This window comes from Hippichthys cyanospilos, chromosome 16 (assembly GCF_059441005.1).
Source record: "Hippichthys cyanospilos isolate Australia breed blue-spotted pipefish chromosome 16, RoL_Hcya_1.0, whole genome shotgun sequence".
NCBI lineage: Eukaryota > Metazoa > Chordata > Actinopteri > Syngnathiformes > Syngnathidae > Hippichthys > Hippichthys cyanospilos.
Window position 1 is genome coordinate 5813078 of NC_142384.1, and position 17557 is coordinate 5830634.

General features: G+C 40.3%; 1 protein-coding gene across 1 annotated transcript; it reads right to left on the minus strand.

Annotated features, from left to right (window-relative positions):
* Positions 1-9826: 9826 nt before the first annotated feature.
* On the minus strand, positions 9827-16282 carry LOC148410282 (transcription factor Sox-9-B-like). The gene is made up of 3 exons (XM_088436327.1): positions 15627-16282; positions 15301-15548; positions 9827-12837 (listed from the first exon to the last, which is right to left on the minus strand). The coding sequence occupies exons 1-3, from the start codon at positions 16052-16054 to the stop codon at positions 12086-12088; spliced, it is 1428 nt and encodes a 475-aa protein (XP_088292453.1). The 5' UTR covers positions 16055-16282; the 3' UTR covers positions 9827-12085.
* Positions 16283-17557: the final 1275 nt, after the last annotated feature.

Here is a 17557-nt window from a genome sequence, read left to right on the forward strand (position 1 = left end):
TTATTTTTGCAATTATTTTGTGTTACTTTGACACGAGGGCTGTAGTTATAACCTTACTGTCGACCACCTTTGCTTGCTGAAGCTGAGGTGCAAGTTTTGGTGAGGGTTTTTCATGAAACGAATATCCTTCCTGACGCCAACCCTCCATATCTTCAGTTGGTGTTCCTTCCAGAAAGTCACCTGGCCCAGTTTATGAAATTGAGATTTCTCAGGCAGAAACTACACATAGCGGCGGCAAATGTCTCCAGTTTGCCCTATCTACAGTATTATACAGTACATGCTCTGTGTTTCATTTTTGTTGTTTTTTTTCATGAAAACCGAAGGTGTCCAAACTCTGACCAGACTGGAGATTTGGCAAATTCTCCGGCTCCGTGTTTGCAAGTAGCAATTGTTACATCCTGGCATGGGGAGTGAAAACTATTCACGAAAGACGACAGGCAAAGAGCTACAGGGGAAAAACCATCATAGACTCACACAGGTGGACACAAAAATACTAACGAGGACAGACGCAAATAAAGCAAAACAGGAACATAGAATAGGATCCCCAAAACACAAATGAACAGGAACCCCAATGTTAAACCCACAACCAAAAACCCCAACAAACAGCAACGGAAGATGACAGCAATAATTAACCGCAGATGTATATCGTCATTCGAATCAAATTCCCGCTAGAAGAAGAAGGCGGTGACGTTAAAGACGAAAGTTGTTTCTGAATGGACCGAATTTGGTGAAACTACCACCGCCTAGTGGCTTGGCATGCTTGGGAAAAAATAAAACATTATGCGGATTCATGTCAGAGGTTTTTTTTTTGTTTGTTTGTTTTTTTCAAATACACAGATGGAATATTTTGACGCACGAGCAGGGGAGAATTATGTGGGTTTAAAAAGCTCTGGTTACATGTAGACAAGGCCTCAGAATAATAGAACCGTGCCGTGGAGATGATGGAGATGATTCACATTTTTTTTTTGCATGGCACGCCCACCGGGTTTGGGGGAATGCGTCTGACATGACACTGAGGCAGCCTGCAAAACAGCAGGATGCGATTAATGACCACAGGATGAGATTGCTACAATATGCCTCCCCCTTAGCTGTCATATTTCATGGAATTTTGCCCTTTCCCCCTTACTATTTCTCCTTCGTCCCATCCCTCTTTCGTGTTCCTCATTGGTCTCATTTCTCAAACTCGTACTTTTTCGTCAACCTTATTGACAAATCCTTTGGCAGATTATACACAACCTTCAAGACCGCGGTCTCACAACAAAACGAGAACTTGAAATGGGTTTGGGGGAAAAAATGTGGAGGCTAAATGGCGACGGATTGTTGCGGTGGGAGATTGACGCTCGGATCTTCGGGGTCAGCGGCCAAAACGCTCCAAAGGGGCACAAGAGCGAAGGGCAGCCAAAGCATGAGGAAGGACAGGGAAGCCTTAACAAGGTGTCAAACGGGACCTTGGGGCCTTCACACAAGAGATGCGGTCTAGCTCAACCAGCACTGTGATGTTTGTTGACACATCTGGGAGAGAATTTGGAACGTTTAGCAACCTTCATAAATCTGGAGAGGGCATGATTTTTCCCAGGCTTTTGGGCTCATCCGGCACTAATGCCAGCAGACTTTATCACCACGGCGATAGAAAAGGGGGAAAATTCTTCCCGAGTTCTTTGCAGTCCACTTTCAATGCGATAAGCTCGGCCACAAGATAAAGTAAAAAAAAATCAGCAGGGAAGGAATGGTTTACGACGTGGCTCACGCTTGGGAAGTTGGACGTCTACGTCCCGATGTTTGATTCCTGACGTATCTCGGGAATTTCACAGCAAGTTAGCGAGTGTCTTGAGGGCCTAGCGAGGAAAAGGATGGGATGTACCATCTGTCAGATTTGCCTTTGCACTCATTTGGCGAAATCCGTCCCATTTACTAAGCCACACATTCCCACTTTGCCGAGATTAGCAAATCTCTCAAAGGCATCGAAAATAATTTAACTCCTGTGCGGTATTTTGTTCAATCCTTTGATGTTTAGATCAAAGGCATTTCATTTCAAAAGGAAAGCATTGTAAGAAGCCACTAGGGAACTGAAATTTCACCAAGATGGAGACAACGTGTCAAAGTTCAACATGGCATGACCACTTACTTATTAGTGTGCCATCGTTTGTTTAAAATACTGCGAGAATGATGTGGAAGTAAATGAAAAAAAAACGGTCAAAAAATGGTCAAATACTGCACAAGTGCTAAAGTATTACCGGATTTCAACTTTTTAGAGAGTGTTAAAAGTCTCATCTTTAGCTCTTACTCCGGTGCCGACCTGATCCACGACTTTCATTTTTTTCACTAGCATTTTTGCATTCGGACAATCAGCGTCAGTAGTAAATAATTTACCCGTGTGAGGAACCGTTGTCATGTATGCTGGTTTGATAGGAGAAACTGGTGTTTAGTGTGTGCAGTCTCCTGACATTATTTTGTATTTTAATGTCAACAAAACACCTGTTTTTCCGGTTGGCCACCTTGGTGAGGATAAGAGGTCAAGATGTTGGATGTTGGATGTTGGATGGATGTTTCATGGCCGACCGGCATTTGAATTTGTGAGAGGTGCACCTTCAGTCAATGAGACGTTTGACTTTCTGGTCAGAAATGTAGGTACTATAAAACCTCCTTTTTAATATGAGTTCAAATTGCCAATTTGCTAAAAATGTAATTCATATGTATATATTTCACTGTAGAAAGGTAAAATTATCACCCTATAGGCCTTTTATCTTATAATCATGTCCATCATTAAGCCTGATTGCACAGCTAGCATTTGATGCTGAATATTATTATTTTTTAAAACCACAAATCATAACTTTAGATTTTTTTTTTTTCAAATAAAAGCCAGAGCCATTCTTGGATAAAAGCCAAAGCTCATGCAAATGATGGAAGATGTACAAATGCTTCCCACAAACAATTGGGAGAAGATGAAAATTTGCTGATGCTTCAAGAGGTTGTTGGCACAAAATGAGACCGCCTGCAGAGACAATAATGGGGCGCATAGCAGAACAAACTTGAACCCCCAAGCCCATCAACCCCCTCCCGCCCTCCTCTTGCATGAACTGCAAATAATTAATGTCCTAACATAGGCACACAAGGGAATATGACCATTTTGTCTGCTACCAGTCCTTTTGTGTGCTTCGGATCGTTTCTACGGCAACCCATGAGCTCACGCTTGAGACAGATACTTAGAAAATTCTTTTCTTGATTCTGTAGGGAGAAAGTCGATCCAAATCCCCAAAAGGAAAAAAAAAAAATTAAAGAAATTTGAGATTACAAATTAGATTAAGATAATAAGACATTAACTAGGACTATAATTAATTGATCACGATTAATCTGACATGTTTAGTCGCCGCCCCCCATCCAGCATTTAGTATCCAGTGCGACTACAGTCATTAACACAGTTTTCTCTGCATACTTCAGCTCCCGCCCACATTCCAAGTCATGCATGTTCCCCTGACTCTAAATTGTCCTAATGTGTAAAGTGAATGGTTGTTTTTTTCCATCCCTGGGGTGTCCAATTTTTTTTCTCTGAGGGCCGCATACAGATAAATAGAAAGATTTAATGGCCACACATTTATTTTAATACAATATACGTAAAAAAAAAAACCACACGTATAAAAATATAAATAATAAATAATGCAAGCAATAACCCATGGTCTATAAAAAAGTAGTCATAAAAAAAAAACCTCCACTATCAAACTTTTTATTAGTGTTTTTGAATAGCAGGGTGAGCCATGTCATAATGTATTTTTTTATTAAATGCTGTGGGGCTGCAAAAATGTAGATGGTGGGCCACAAATGACCCTCGGGCCATAGTTTGTTCATCTCTGGTCCCTCAAATCCAGTGGTGGTCCGTGACTTTCACACGTACGCCTTCTGTGACGTCAGACTCTCGAAAAAAAAGCCCTCATGCGCACACGTAGGCATTACTGGGCTACACAGGCTATTTTCCGGAGCTTTTGATCTGATGGTCCACCACTGCTCAAACCTCTCAAACAAAGCCCAGAATAAAAAAGAAAATGAATGGATGGATAATTGCTAGTTTTTACTGTTAAGTTTGATGAGTTTTTACTGTTAGGTTTGATGAAATAAGTGATTCAACTATAATGGCAAGCATATAAGATAAATACCATGCAGGAAAGATCTAATCAGAATGGTGAATATATTTGTTTTTTAGCGAATATTTAGGAATTCTTACTCAATTTTAACTTCTATTTAGGAGGGCAGAGGTCAGGCGTGGCTCGGTAAAATGACCTTTGAACCTTTTGCGCCATTCGTTCCCGTGTGAAAAATGGAATGACAAAAAAGAACAGTAGCAAAGATGATAGAATGCTGAGCAAAATGAAAAGCAACATCTGTGGTGAGTGAGTGTGAGTCACAGCGCGCTCACATAATTAATTGGTTTTACCGCCTGCTTCGATCATGTCTGTCACTGCGGAATTTGCATTTGGCCCTGAACTTGTACGTGTTAGTTGAGGTATTAACTTATTTGAGCAAAGGATTAAGTGCTACCGGTTGTCCTGCGCATGGAATGGCCAAACAGAGGCCCCGGTATGTTTGACAAACTGTCGCCCTGACACTCGCTTGCCACTTTGGCCTTCTCGCTGTCACTGTGAGAACCCTCGTTAACTAATGCGCCAGGAAAAAGACAAACACGCTAGCAGTGGGCGCCACGCCTATCTGATGTGAAAATGTTAGCTTAGCTCAGTCTTCTTTGTTTTCCGCGCGGTTATCCAGTAGCAAAGGGCAAACGCGCAAGCTAATTATAAGCAAAGAATGCAAGCAGACAGAAACGTGGATGTGTTAGCTTAGCTAATCTTCATCAAAATAATAATAAGAGGAGAATTTCACTGGAAATACACAAACAAAGCGATTATTAGAGTGCTAACTGTAAAGGGCTTTTTGGCAGGTTGTTTCAGGTTAAAGAAAGAGAAGGGAGATGAACATAAAAAGACGAACACGGTAAACTTGTAAAATCGGGTTCTGCTGGGTTTTTTTTCATGTAATTCAACATAAGCCACTAAGGTAGGATGACCAGAGTTTGAAAAAAAAACAAACAAAACAGGGACACAACAAGTGAAAATAAAATATGGAATTCATTTGCATAATGAACTATTTCTAACAATTTGATCAGTGACCGGTCACTAATACTAAATTTAAGGGTGATAGACCATGATCAAACTTTTTTTTGCTTGGTCTCAATGTTGTGCCAGTTTAAATTAATGTTGACATTTGACATGTCCTATTGTATGAGTTGTCATTAAACGCATCTGCGCTCTGCACTCACTTTCTTTTGCTTCTCTGCGTAACAATAGACCATTAAATCCAAACACGATTTTTTTCTTGCTAAACCTAGTCTGCAAAACTGAAAAGCATTGGGAACACGAAAATGGTCTGATTACATTTCTGATATTTCCTCAAATGTAGATGATTTGAATTCCTGTTTAGTTGGTTTATCGTAAACATAGATTTGACATCTGGGTGAGTGACATCAAGGAATATATATATATATATATATATATATATATATATATATATATATATATATATATATATATATATATATATATATATATATATACATAAATTCCTTGGTTGAAATATTGAATATTTCAAGTCCAGATTAATGATACCATTATTTTTTGCGAACATCCAAATGAATTGGCGCCCAGGCTAAAGCACTTCTTACTTTCGGTGTCTTCAATCAATTTCTGAATCTCCCTTTCTAGCATGTTCATGCAGGTGGTGAAATCTGGTTTCACAGGTGCGGCCATCTTGGAAATGGGCGTTGGCCCAGTGTTGCACAGGAAAGGTCTTTAGTAAGATACCGCCCCAAAAATGTCACCTTGATTCAGATCAGTCCTCATCTGAAAAATATGCCAATTCTCTATTCAAGGACATGACCCAAAATGGAGTTAGCCTGTTTAGTTATCAGTGGCTTAACCTACTTTTGCATCGCCCTGTTATATAAATTTGTGACCTAATACAACTTTGATCTCATTTCAGTTTATTGTTGCACAATCGCTGTATTTTAAAATCAGCACAAAGATACCACAATAGTATGATCCAAGCCTGTAACTGAATTCAAAAGGTTAAAAGAAAAACAAAAACTATCAAATAAAACAAATAAACTCATTCACTGCTATTGACGGCTGTTGAATTTAAAGATCTATTTTACTGAGCGGTGATATAAGTCAAAACTCTATATTAAAAGCATTTAGAAATGGGGAAAAAATTGAATGTGTTAGTTTTTCATTATACCTGCGATTACACCTGCAGTATATATATATATATATATATATATATATATATATATATATATATATATATATATATATATATATATATATATATATATATATATATATATATATGTATTTGATACAAACCCTTTATTTTTTTTCAAATTCACCTTCTTGCCCATAAGTTGTCCCAGGGGTTCAAGGGATCAAAAGTAAATTAAACCTAAATATGTATGGATAATACAGATGCCACTGAACAATAGGAGTCGTTGAAAGAAAAAAAAAGGTCATTAATAACTTAGTTAGGATGCCTTTAAAAGAATTTACAAAATTAGAGGAAAAACATGGTATGTGTATAGTTTTTTCCCAAAATGTGCATGCTTTAAAAAATATTGTTATGAGTTATATTTTCATTCAATTTTCTAACGTGTGGTATGGAATATTCAAGTAGAGAAATATATGTTTTTGATACAAACCCTTTAAATTTCTTCAAATTCACATTTTGGCCCTTATATTGTCCTGGGGGCGGCAAGGGATGAAAAAATAAATTAAACCTAAGTATGTAAGGATAGAGCTGATACCACTGAACATTTTGATTGGTTGAAGGGGAAAAAAATCATGCCTTTATAGGCATTTACAAAATTAGGGAAAAAATGGAATGCATATAGTTTGCAAAACGTGTGCACAAGAGTTAATTGGGCTGGCTTTGAATGAGTACAATTACTCGTGCTATATTTCTGGCTGTTTTGGGGGTGAACAATTCCAATAATAGTGGCTGAAAAGACAAGAAAAAAAAAAAACATCATTTACTGCAGAAGACAGCTATTGTAGTTAAATATCCATTTTTACTTGGCAATGATATCAGTCCAAAATTCCAGTAATAGCGGCTGAAAAGACTTTTGAACTTTGATGCTTTTTTTCCAAGTAAAAATGTCCGTTTTTACGGTACAGGTCAGACATTTTCTCTGATTTTATCCATGATTTGATTAATTCCTTTGGTCCCCCGACCTTCCTCTCACAGTCTTCTCCGGAGCTCACGAGGCCTCTGACACACTTAATGGGATTATGCTAATATCATTTTGGGACGCCGACCTAGGGCCGGTGCCAGGTTTCTTACACATGGCCGCACAAAGACGGGCGAGGGTGGGAGGGAGGAGGCGGGCGCACCCAGCCTTGGCCTCGCCACGGCTACTTGGCACAGGGCGGCGTCCCCGTGGGGCCAAGCTCAAGATGGATGGCGGCGGGGGCAAAGTTTTGCTACCACAGCTAGAATCCAAGGGAGAAAAAAAAAAAAAAATGCCGTTCCTCAAAGATCATTTCCCATATTTTGTTTTTGCGGCTAATTGGTGTCAGAAATGAGATCCGGGCGATTGATGATTGCGGTTTCCAGCGAAGGTTTTGAGGTTCCTCGGATCCTGGACCATCTCCACTGGGATATCCCGGTAAATGGATTTAACTGTGAAATGAATAAAGTCGGCCTTCTTCAATCAATAGCTCGAAGGAAACGTGCCACACTTCTTGAGCTGAGGGTGAAACTTCCATGGAAACGTGCCTGTGATTTAGCACGGCTTCCTCCGCCGTTGGTTTCAGGAGGAATTTTATGGACCGTTTGCAAAAGCAACTCAGCGCGAAGGTCCATTTAAAGTGTCTTAAACAGAGGAATTGTGTCACACAAATACACATCGTGTGAGCCAAAACACAACAGACCTGCATGTTTCTGCTAATGGATACCAGGGCAGAGTAAGAGAAACATTCATATTATGATGACTTTTCATGAATTAACCAAAGCATTGGAAAGCATTGAAAGAAGACACCATGGAGCTGAAATTTCACCCAGATGCATACATGTCAAATTTCAAAATGGCATGACTAATTTACTATTACACTACCAGGAGTGTTCCATCCCTTGGCTAAAATACTGCGAGATTGATACGGATGAAAATGACCCCCAAAAAATGTAAAATATCATAGTGACATTTGCATTCTATGGTTAGTTATGTTGTTATTATAGTTGTTATTATAACTGTCGGAGGGCCGTTGTGACTGTGGTGTCAAATTTTAAGTATGATCGGCAAACATTTTGAAAGCAGAGGCCGCTAAAAACTGTTCAAAAGGGCTATTGGGTGACAAAAATAAATGTATAACGGTTGGAGACAACTTGCAAATTTGGTATTTTAGCCAGAAACCTGAAGTCATAATTAGCATTCCTGGCTCACATAAAATGATGTGGCCGGCCGGATCTGACCCTCGGGCCTTGAGTTTAACACCTGTGGTTTGGATAAATTGATGACAACACACGATGGAAGAAGGGTAAGTTGGTTTCAATTTCTGTGTGCATTTAACTAAGCTCTGACTCATTCTTAAAACAAATATAACTTCAAAAGAACAGTTTGGAAAAGACCCAAAAGATCACGTGTTCATAACATATGGATGATAAACATTCATAAGTAATATTTACGGCACTCAGTGGACTCTAGAAGAACCGGAATGGCCCCGGAAAGAAGAAGAATAAGAAGGAAAAACAAAAGATCCGGCTCCCATGATTTAAATTGACTCTTATTTTAAGATCTTTTTGATTGTTTTCCAGTTTTTCTCTGGGTGTATACTAAGATTTTTTTTCTTACTCTTTCTTTTCCTCTTCCTTTTGCCTTCAGAAAGACCACCCATCGGGCTCGGAGGGGGCAGACGTCTCCTTGGAATAATAATGGGGTCGTCCTGGGAAAATTGCCCATGGAAAGGCCTGTCTGGAGAAAAAAAAGAAAAGAAAAATTTGGTCTCGTTTCCGATCCCCTCTTGGAAACATTCATCAAGCGTACTCCCGCTGTTTGGTCGGGAAGCATGCGGCCCCGACGAGGGGCCCTCAGTCCTCTCACCAACGTGTTGCCCAGTTCGGGAAAACAGAAGCACATGCATGCAAAGTAAAACACTGTAAACACTGAGAAAAGTTTAACTCAATCTATGTATTCAGGTGTACTTCCTATTGGTGGTTTGTTAGCTCAGTTGCTAATATCTAAAGGTAGAAAAGTAATGAGGAAAATCTATCTATCTATCTATCTATCTATCTATCTATCTATCTATCTATCTATCTATCTATCTATCTATCTATCTATCTATCTATCTATCTATCTATCTATCTATCTATCTATCTATCTAAGGTAGCATGTTGGCTTGTTTTTTTTTTTTCTTTAGATAGCTAGCTACCATGCTAAGGTTAAGCTAAAGCTAAATTTGCAGCGAGCAAGCTAGCTTCCCTGCTAGCGCCAAGCAAAAGCTCGATTGCGCTCATTTAATTATTCCACACATTGGGGCAAGTAACTAATATAAAATATAATATAATATAATATAATATAATATAATATAATATAATATAATATAATATAATATAATATAATATAATATAATATAATATAAAAAATATATAATTTGTGTCTTTATTTAAATGACCAAATGTAATTAACATAATTTTGAAGTAACTTTGTTTGCTTTAATTGTGTGAATGTATTAAAGCTAAGGAAGTTTCGGGAAGATTTTAGTGGACATCACTCGTAGAAAACAAGCAATAACCGTTTACAGTGTTTTGTTTTTATTGCAAACAATATGATACAAAAAAAGAGATGCTTTTTTTTTTTTTTAAAAAAAGACGACGCCATGTTTTCCTAAGTGGAGACTGTGGTAAGAGATGACACAAATCAGGACTAATGATACAGAATATAAAAGAAAGAACACAAATCTAAAGAAAAGAAAAAAAAGACAAACAATATTGTGTCCATCCCAGCAACATTTTTCTTTCCACAAAATAGCCTCAAAAATTCCAGTTTGACTCGAATCATCTGTACATAAACACAAAGAATCAAATGATAACATTCACAAACGATAAATAAACACATCTGTAGCACAAAAAACAAAACGACAGCAATCTACTCTCAACTCCGAAGGTAATCGCGACAAAGAAAAGTTAATTTTCCAATAAAATTAATGCTAAAGAATAAATTAAGAGAGGTTAGAGAAGGCGTTGTCTGGAGGATGGACGGGAGCGCGTGCCGGGGCTCAGACCTGCTGGCTGCTGAGAGCAGGAAGTGGAAATACCAGTGGACGGAGCCTCCCGCCTGTGGCTCCGCAGGCACCAGTGGTATCAAGGCAGACGGAAGCTTGTAGTAAGGCCCCACAAAAAAAAGCAAAAAAAAAAAAAAGCACTACTTATAACCACCGTCTTACTGCGAACCATCATAAAATTCTACAAACCTCGGAGGAGCAGTTATCCAAAAAAAAAAAAAAAAAAGCTCATAATATAAATAAACATCATATTTCCCCCTCGCCACACCTCTGACCTAGCCTGCACCACTCACACAGTCCTCCACTGGAATAAAACTATGTACAGTAATTCAAACAAAAACTCAGTCATCAACTCCCCGAAAAAACAACAACTGAAGCAAGGCCACTGAGGTTTTTTTTTTTTTTTCTTCCCCCCACTGTACTCGGCATCCCCTCTCCTTTAAGACACTTCCAACGGATGGCACGGATTAGCTGAAGAGCAGAACACATACACAGTACATACTAAAATATTTCAAAGCACTATGTCCTCACGGAGGATTTATTCTTGTATTATATCTAGAAAAATATAATCACGATCCGGGCGTTACAAAAAGGCACTGTCGGGAGCCAATCCAGAGAGGGATACATCCATTCGTCTTCTAGCCCGCTTGTCCTTTTCGGGGTTGTGGTAGACGATATATGAGAAACAGTTGGGTCAAAAAGAGACCGATACGTTTTTGGGTTATTCGATTAACCCAAAAAAGTTGGATCGAATGAAAGCATAAACAACAAGTTGGGTTGTTTTGTGGTCCACTCATTTTTGTTGAGTCACAGGGAATAACCCACAAGTCAATGCAATCTTGGGTTTGCATTTTTGGGCTTATTTATGTACAGACACAGACAAAATGCTGGGTCAAAAATAACTGATTATGAAATAAAATAACGGAAAAATTACTGGAGTCTTAAAATATATGGGTTAAAAAAATAACCTAAAGGGAAAAAAAAAGTTCTGGGAAAAAAAAAGACCCACCCAAGATTGGGCTCAATTTGACCAAACATTCTAGGCTGTTTTGTACAAAACAATCTAAAAATTGGGCTGTTTGATATTTGAAGGTTTTGGGGAAGTCCATTTTTTTTTACCAATATTGGGTTATTTTGAACCACACTTTTTTTTTTGTTTTGTTTTGTACAAAAAAAAAAAAAAACAATGAAAGCAAATGAAAAACCCATCAACCAACCCGGTGATTCATTTTCACCCAAAGTTTTGGGCTAAATGCGAAATTGGGCTAAACTCTTAATTGGGTTGTTTTATTCAAAAAAGGGTCGGTTTGTGATAAACAACCTCAAAAATATTGTGGGTTTTTCCTCCATTCATATGACCCAAATTTTTGGGTTCCATACCATCTTGCAACCCAGTTTTTGTTTTTTCTGTTGTTGAATTATATATTTTGACTCATTCAAGCTACCCTACTAAGCCCTGGTTTGCGCAGTAGACGACATGGGTGGGATGCGAGTCATGCAGCGGGCACAAACGAATATGATGGTCCCTTTTTGACCCAATTAATGGTAATTTTGACCTAAGAGTTTTTTAAGAATGTAGGGCCTTCCTAGGGGGGACTACACCTTAAGTTGGTTGCAAGGGACGAGACAGACAACCATTCGCGCTGTCACCTTCAGAATGTCCACAATCAGTGACCCCAGAGAGATACAACTAGAACAAAAATCAAGAGTCTAAGTGGGGTTTTGTTGCTGATTTGTTTTTTGTTTTTTTTCAGAGGGAAGGTAAAGAGTCCTCAGGGCCGGGACAGCTGGGTGTAAATGGGCTGCTGCTCCCAGTGCTGCGGACTGTGGGCGGGCGGCACCGAGGGCACCCCTGCGGTGTCGGCGACGGGGGTGTACATGGGCCTCTGGCTGGGGCTCACGTAGCCGAAGGCGGAGTAGAGGCCGGAACCTTGGCCCGAGGCGGACGAGTGAGCGTAGTAGGCGGCGGCCTGGTGCTCGGGATAGTCATAGTGGGCCCTGGCGATGGGCGGGTAGGAAGAGGCGCTGTAGTGCTGCAGGCTGAAGGAGCCGTAGGCCACGTGTTGGGGGGAGCCCCCCTGCGGCTGCTGCTGCTGTTCGCCGTAGTGACTCGGGCTGAGCTGCTCCGTCTTGATCTGAGCGGCTCGCTGCTGGGCCTGCTCCCCTGCCGCCGAGCCCCCCAGGGGGGTCAGGGAATGCTGCTGCTTGGGCATCCAGGCCCCCGAGTTGCTCCCTTGGGAGGCGGAAGAGGAGCCGCCCACGCCGTAGCCCCCGCCGTAACCGCCTTGGGCGGCTGCCTGGCTGTGGGGCGGCAGGTATTGGTCGAATTCATCCACGTCGAAGCTGCCCATGTTGGAGATGACGTCGCTGCTCAGCTCGCCGATGTCCACCGCGCCAAAGTCGATGTTGAGCTGGCGGCCGGGACCTTCCGGGACCGGGCGGCCCTCGCGCTTCAGGTCCGACTTGCCCGAGGGAAGGTCCGTCTTGGGCGTGGTCGGGGGAGTGGGCGGGCCTTGGGACTGACCTGTGGGGAAGGAAAGGACTCTTAGCTTCCTATGGAGATGCCCTGAAATTTTGTGACTTTTTTTTTAATCTGCAATATGTTCCACTACGCTACCAATTCAAGATTCAAGCATTTTATTGTCATATACGTAGTAATACCCCACAATTAAATTTGTGTTCACTTCCCTGAGCAGACTACATTCCATAATCGAGCAAATAATAAAGTAGGCAATAAAGCAATGCACACTCTGGGCTAGTGGTTCTCAACATTTATTCTTTTAACTTTATACAAAGTGCTACTATATTTGTAGTGGTATCATTAGGCCAGGGCACTCAAACTGCAGTCCCGAAAGACCGCTACCATGCGTGTTTTTGCTGTTTCTGTCCTCCAACACATCTGATTCAAATGATCAGCAAGCTCAGAAGGAGCCTGATTACAATTCTGATCATTTGAATCTGTTGTCTTTTTTTATATAAATAGCAAAAACATGCAGGATAGCAGCCTTTGTGGACAGTGTTTGAACACTACTGGTCTAAGCATATTTTACTCAAAAACTCCAGGTGAATGATCAAGTAAAATAATTTATTTTAGTTCTGGTTTTATCTGCCAGAAAATTGCATCACAAATGACACTGAGCGTTCGTATAAAACCTAAAAAAAATAAAAGCAAAGATTGCAAAGGTGCCACTGAAACACAATTCAGCAATAAGTTGCCTCATGTTCCTAATACTTTGCTTTCAATACGAAAAAAAAGCTGTACCGTTTCTAGAACTGTGTTAGAAAGCATTAAAATAGATGATCCGTGTGGAAATCTTTTGAAAATTTTACGCACACAATGAAGTGGTTTTCCCTTTTTGAGAACCATCTCTTGAAGGCAGAGCTTGTGTAAAATCATCTGTTTTATTTCTGATTCATCTGCTAGAAGATTACATCTTTAATATAAGTTTGCGGAACAAAATAAAGGCAAATGGTTATTTGGTTTTGTTTTTTTCTGCAAAGGAATCAATAAACCACAAACAAGAAATCAGTTCCAATGAATTTGCTCTTAATTTGAAAAGTAATCCACTGTTCCTGTCAAGGCATTAAAGAGCATCAAATTAAAAATGATTATGTTGCAGAAACCCTGTTGCAACCTCAACTGTATAAAGTTTGAGACTGTATCTTAATTAAGTAGTGATTAGTCACCACTTTGTTATGAGAAATCAATTGATTTGCAGCAGGAAATTATCCAATTAAACTAAATTGGTTTTAAAATGACTATTCATTGACAGTGAATACCCCGTCTTTGTTGGTCTCTTTATGTTCGTGACTTATAGTGACAAGCAGAACAATGACATGTTCTTCAACTAAATGGCAGAAGCTATAATTCATCTCATCTAATTGACTTTTTTGTTTGGTGATTTGCACTCTGATTCTCCCAGTGTGGATTACGTTCAGAAGATTAATTAAGTTTTGCAAAGCATTTTGGAAGTGATCCATCAACTTATTAAAGTTAACTATTTACATTTCTGCGGAATTGAGTAAACTTCCTTATTTGCATTTTTTGTGCAACGGCTGTATAGCGCTTAGACTTCAGAAGAAACCCTGGCTAATAGGAAAGTGGTATTTGATGCCAATGGCGCATGATGAATCAATACATTAACAAAAAAAATCTAAATCCTCATCAGGGAGGACCTAGGTTTTGTCTGGGTTGTGAGCAGAATTTACAGGAAATCTTAGGTGCTCATAAAAATAATCATCAAATCATTTTGAAGCCGTTTATTTTGAAAGCTAATGAAAAAGCTAAAATGACTGAAATGGTGTAATGATGTGTGGGCATCGTAGTTTGTGGTAAATTCATAGCACCGTTTTAACAACTGTTTAATGGGGGGGTTATCTTCTTTTTTTGAAGGGGGTGTGCTTGTAGTTTCTTAGCAAAATAAAAAAGCTCTAAGAATCTTAACATAATTACAACATTGATTTAAAAAACTTCTCCCAGTCATGTTTAGCTATTTTAAGCTTTTTTGATTTGGTTGCTTTTTGTTTTGTTTGATATCCAAAAATGTGCCAAGAAAATCAGTCCAAGCAATTCCGATCATATAGCCTTCAACAAGCTACAGTCAATATTTATACAATTTTGTTTACATGCACTTTATGTCCTTTTTCGGAGTGGACAGAAATAGAAATACAACTTTACTATGAATGTCTATTTGTTTAATTTTGTTGCCTCTGTTTAAATAGTGATTAATGCCATTTTTTTTTAACAAAACCGTAATTTACCTCTAAAATGAAAGTATGCTTAGATTTTTTTCAGGTTGTTTTTTTATGATCCACTACTTATTTTGTGGTCATATTACACAATAATTTATAATATGTCATCTCATATATCCAGTATTATCTTAGTCGTGCATTTCATTTTCAGTCTTCTCGTACGTAAAAGTCTGCTCTACTTGTATGCATTTTTTTCTCATGATCTTTTTGTGATGCAAAAGGCCCAAAAGTGTACCTGAGTGCTCTCCGGGGGAATGCATGTCGCCCATGCTGGATGCGGGCGAATTGGCCTGCTGCAGAGCCTTGAAGATGGCGTTGGGCGAGATGTGCGTCTGTTCGCCGTCCTCGGGCTCGCTCTGGCCGTTTTTCACCGACTTTCGACGCCTGGGCTGGTACTTGTAGTCCGGATGGTCTTTCTTGTGCTGCACCCGGAGACGCTCGGCCTCTTCCACGAACGGCCGCTTCTCAGCCTCGTTGAGCAGCCTGGGATGGAGAAACATGCGCTTTTACGCACTCGAATTGGGACGCACCGGGAATAAAGTAGCGATAGGCGTGACGTACCTCCAAAGTTTTCCAAGAGTTTTGCTGAGCTCCGCGTTGTGCAGGTGCGGGTATTGGTCGGCCAGTTTCCGACGAGCAGCCTGAGCCCAAACCATGAATGCGTTCATGGGTCTCTTGACGTGCGGTTTGTTCTTACTCGAGCCGTTGACGCGCACCGGCATCGGTACCAGGGTCCAGTCGTAGCCCTTCAGAACCTGGGAAACGGCGTCCCGGATGCACACGGGGAACTTCTCCTCGTCGCCTTCTTTCTTGTAATCGGACCCGTGCAGGAGGTGCATATCGGGAGGTCGGGTGTTCTCCGTGTCCGAGCCCGAACCGGACGGGCAAGGCGAACCGGCGGAGTCCTCGGACATGCTGGGACTTGGTGCGTCGGAGAGACACTTGTCCTGTTCTTCGCTCATCTTCAGGTAAGGGTCGAGGAGATTCATGCGAAACGAGTGGCGATGGGGACAGGAAAAGTGAGAAAAAAAAAAAAGACGAAATCCACGCGCACCGGGTCCCCGAAAGACTGCCGGGGAGGACGCGCGCTTTCCCCTCCTGATTGCAGTCACAACACAATCGAAAGTTCCAAAAAATAAGGCGAATGAGTCCCTGCTGGAGTTTGCAAAGAAAAGCAAAGTGTGGTTTCGATACTCCTCGGTTTTGGGAAACGTGACTCACGGAGCAACTCTTGCAAATTGTGAGGAGCGCTGAATTTATTCCAAGGGCCAGGAAGTGCTAGGAGGAGGGGGGGCTGGTAGGCGGGGACCTAACTGACTCCCGAGATCATGGAGCAAGGACAACTCACCAAAAGTCTTCTTTTGCACTCAAATGGAATATGAAATGACAAAATTTAATTTAGGGGGAAAAAATACTTTTTAAGGGCAGACAATCTTTTTCAAAATGCTATCTCAAGACACTTCTTCGAAATCCAAATCGTCCCCACCCTTCAGAATTCTCCACAGATACTCACATGATGTTTGGGTCAAATGTGGCGTACACAAACGTGAATAAAAGTCGACTGTTCACCCCCCCCCCCCCCCCTCCCCACCTCACCCCCTTTCACATACACACACACACACACACGCAGATTTCAGCAGTCGGGAGTGGAGCTGACAGGGAGTGGAGCTGACACTAACTGCAGTCTCACAGTGGCCAATAGGGGGCGACAAGAGTCCAGAAACATGCCGGCAAACGACTTATGAGCAACAGACGTTATCATTACGTTTTTTCTTTTTCTCTGTTAATGCATATATATAAACAAGCATAAGAATATTCAATTAAACCGTACATCATGTATATTCTGTATTTTAAGCACTGACAAAAAATGTCCTCAAAGTATACAGTATAAATATTGTGCATTTTTGTGTCAAGTTATATTTTCACCAAGCTCTTTTTTTTCTTGAAAAAGCTATATAAGAAACAGTAACAATATCCTCACAAGACCCAACCCATTCTTTTACTCACTGTTGTTTCCATTTGGTTACAGCAAGGTAAATTACAGCAAAACAAGATTATACATTATTGAAGTTGAGTATAACTACTAAAAAGTTGTATTCTAGATGATGTCATACAACCAGAAACATCAACGATTTTAAGAAAAGTGAATAGAAAAATAAAACGTTTTGAGTGAAAGGAAATGTAACATAAGAAAGAAGTTCTTTAGCTTCGGCAAAAACATAATGGGAAAGGCGATAGAAAGGCAAATGAAGTGTTTTAACCTTTTAAGCAAAAGATATTTGAACACAAATAGAGCAGCAGCACATGTAGGCAACAGTAGATCATACTATACAGTGGACCACTGCAGATTCGCAGTTCTGCATTTGCACAGTCCCCTATTGGCAGATTTTCTTCTTAAGAACCAATACTACGTCATTTGCTAAAAAATTATGAACATGATCGCAGTTTCCTGAGTACGGATACGTTTAATATAGTTTATCCAAATGGCTGAA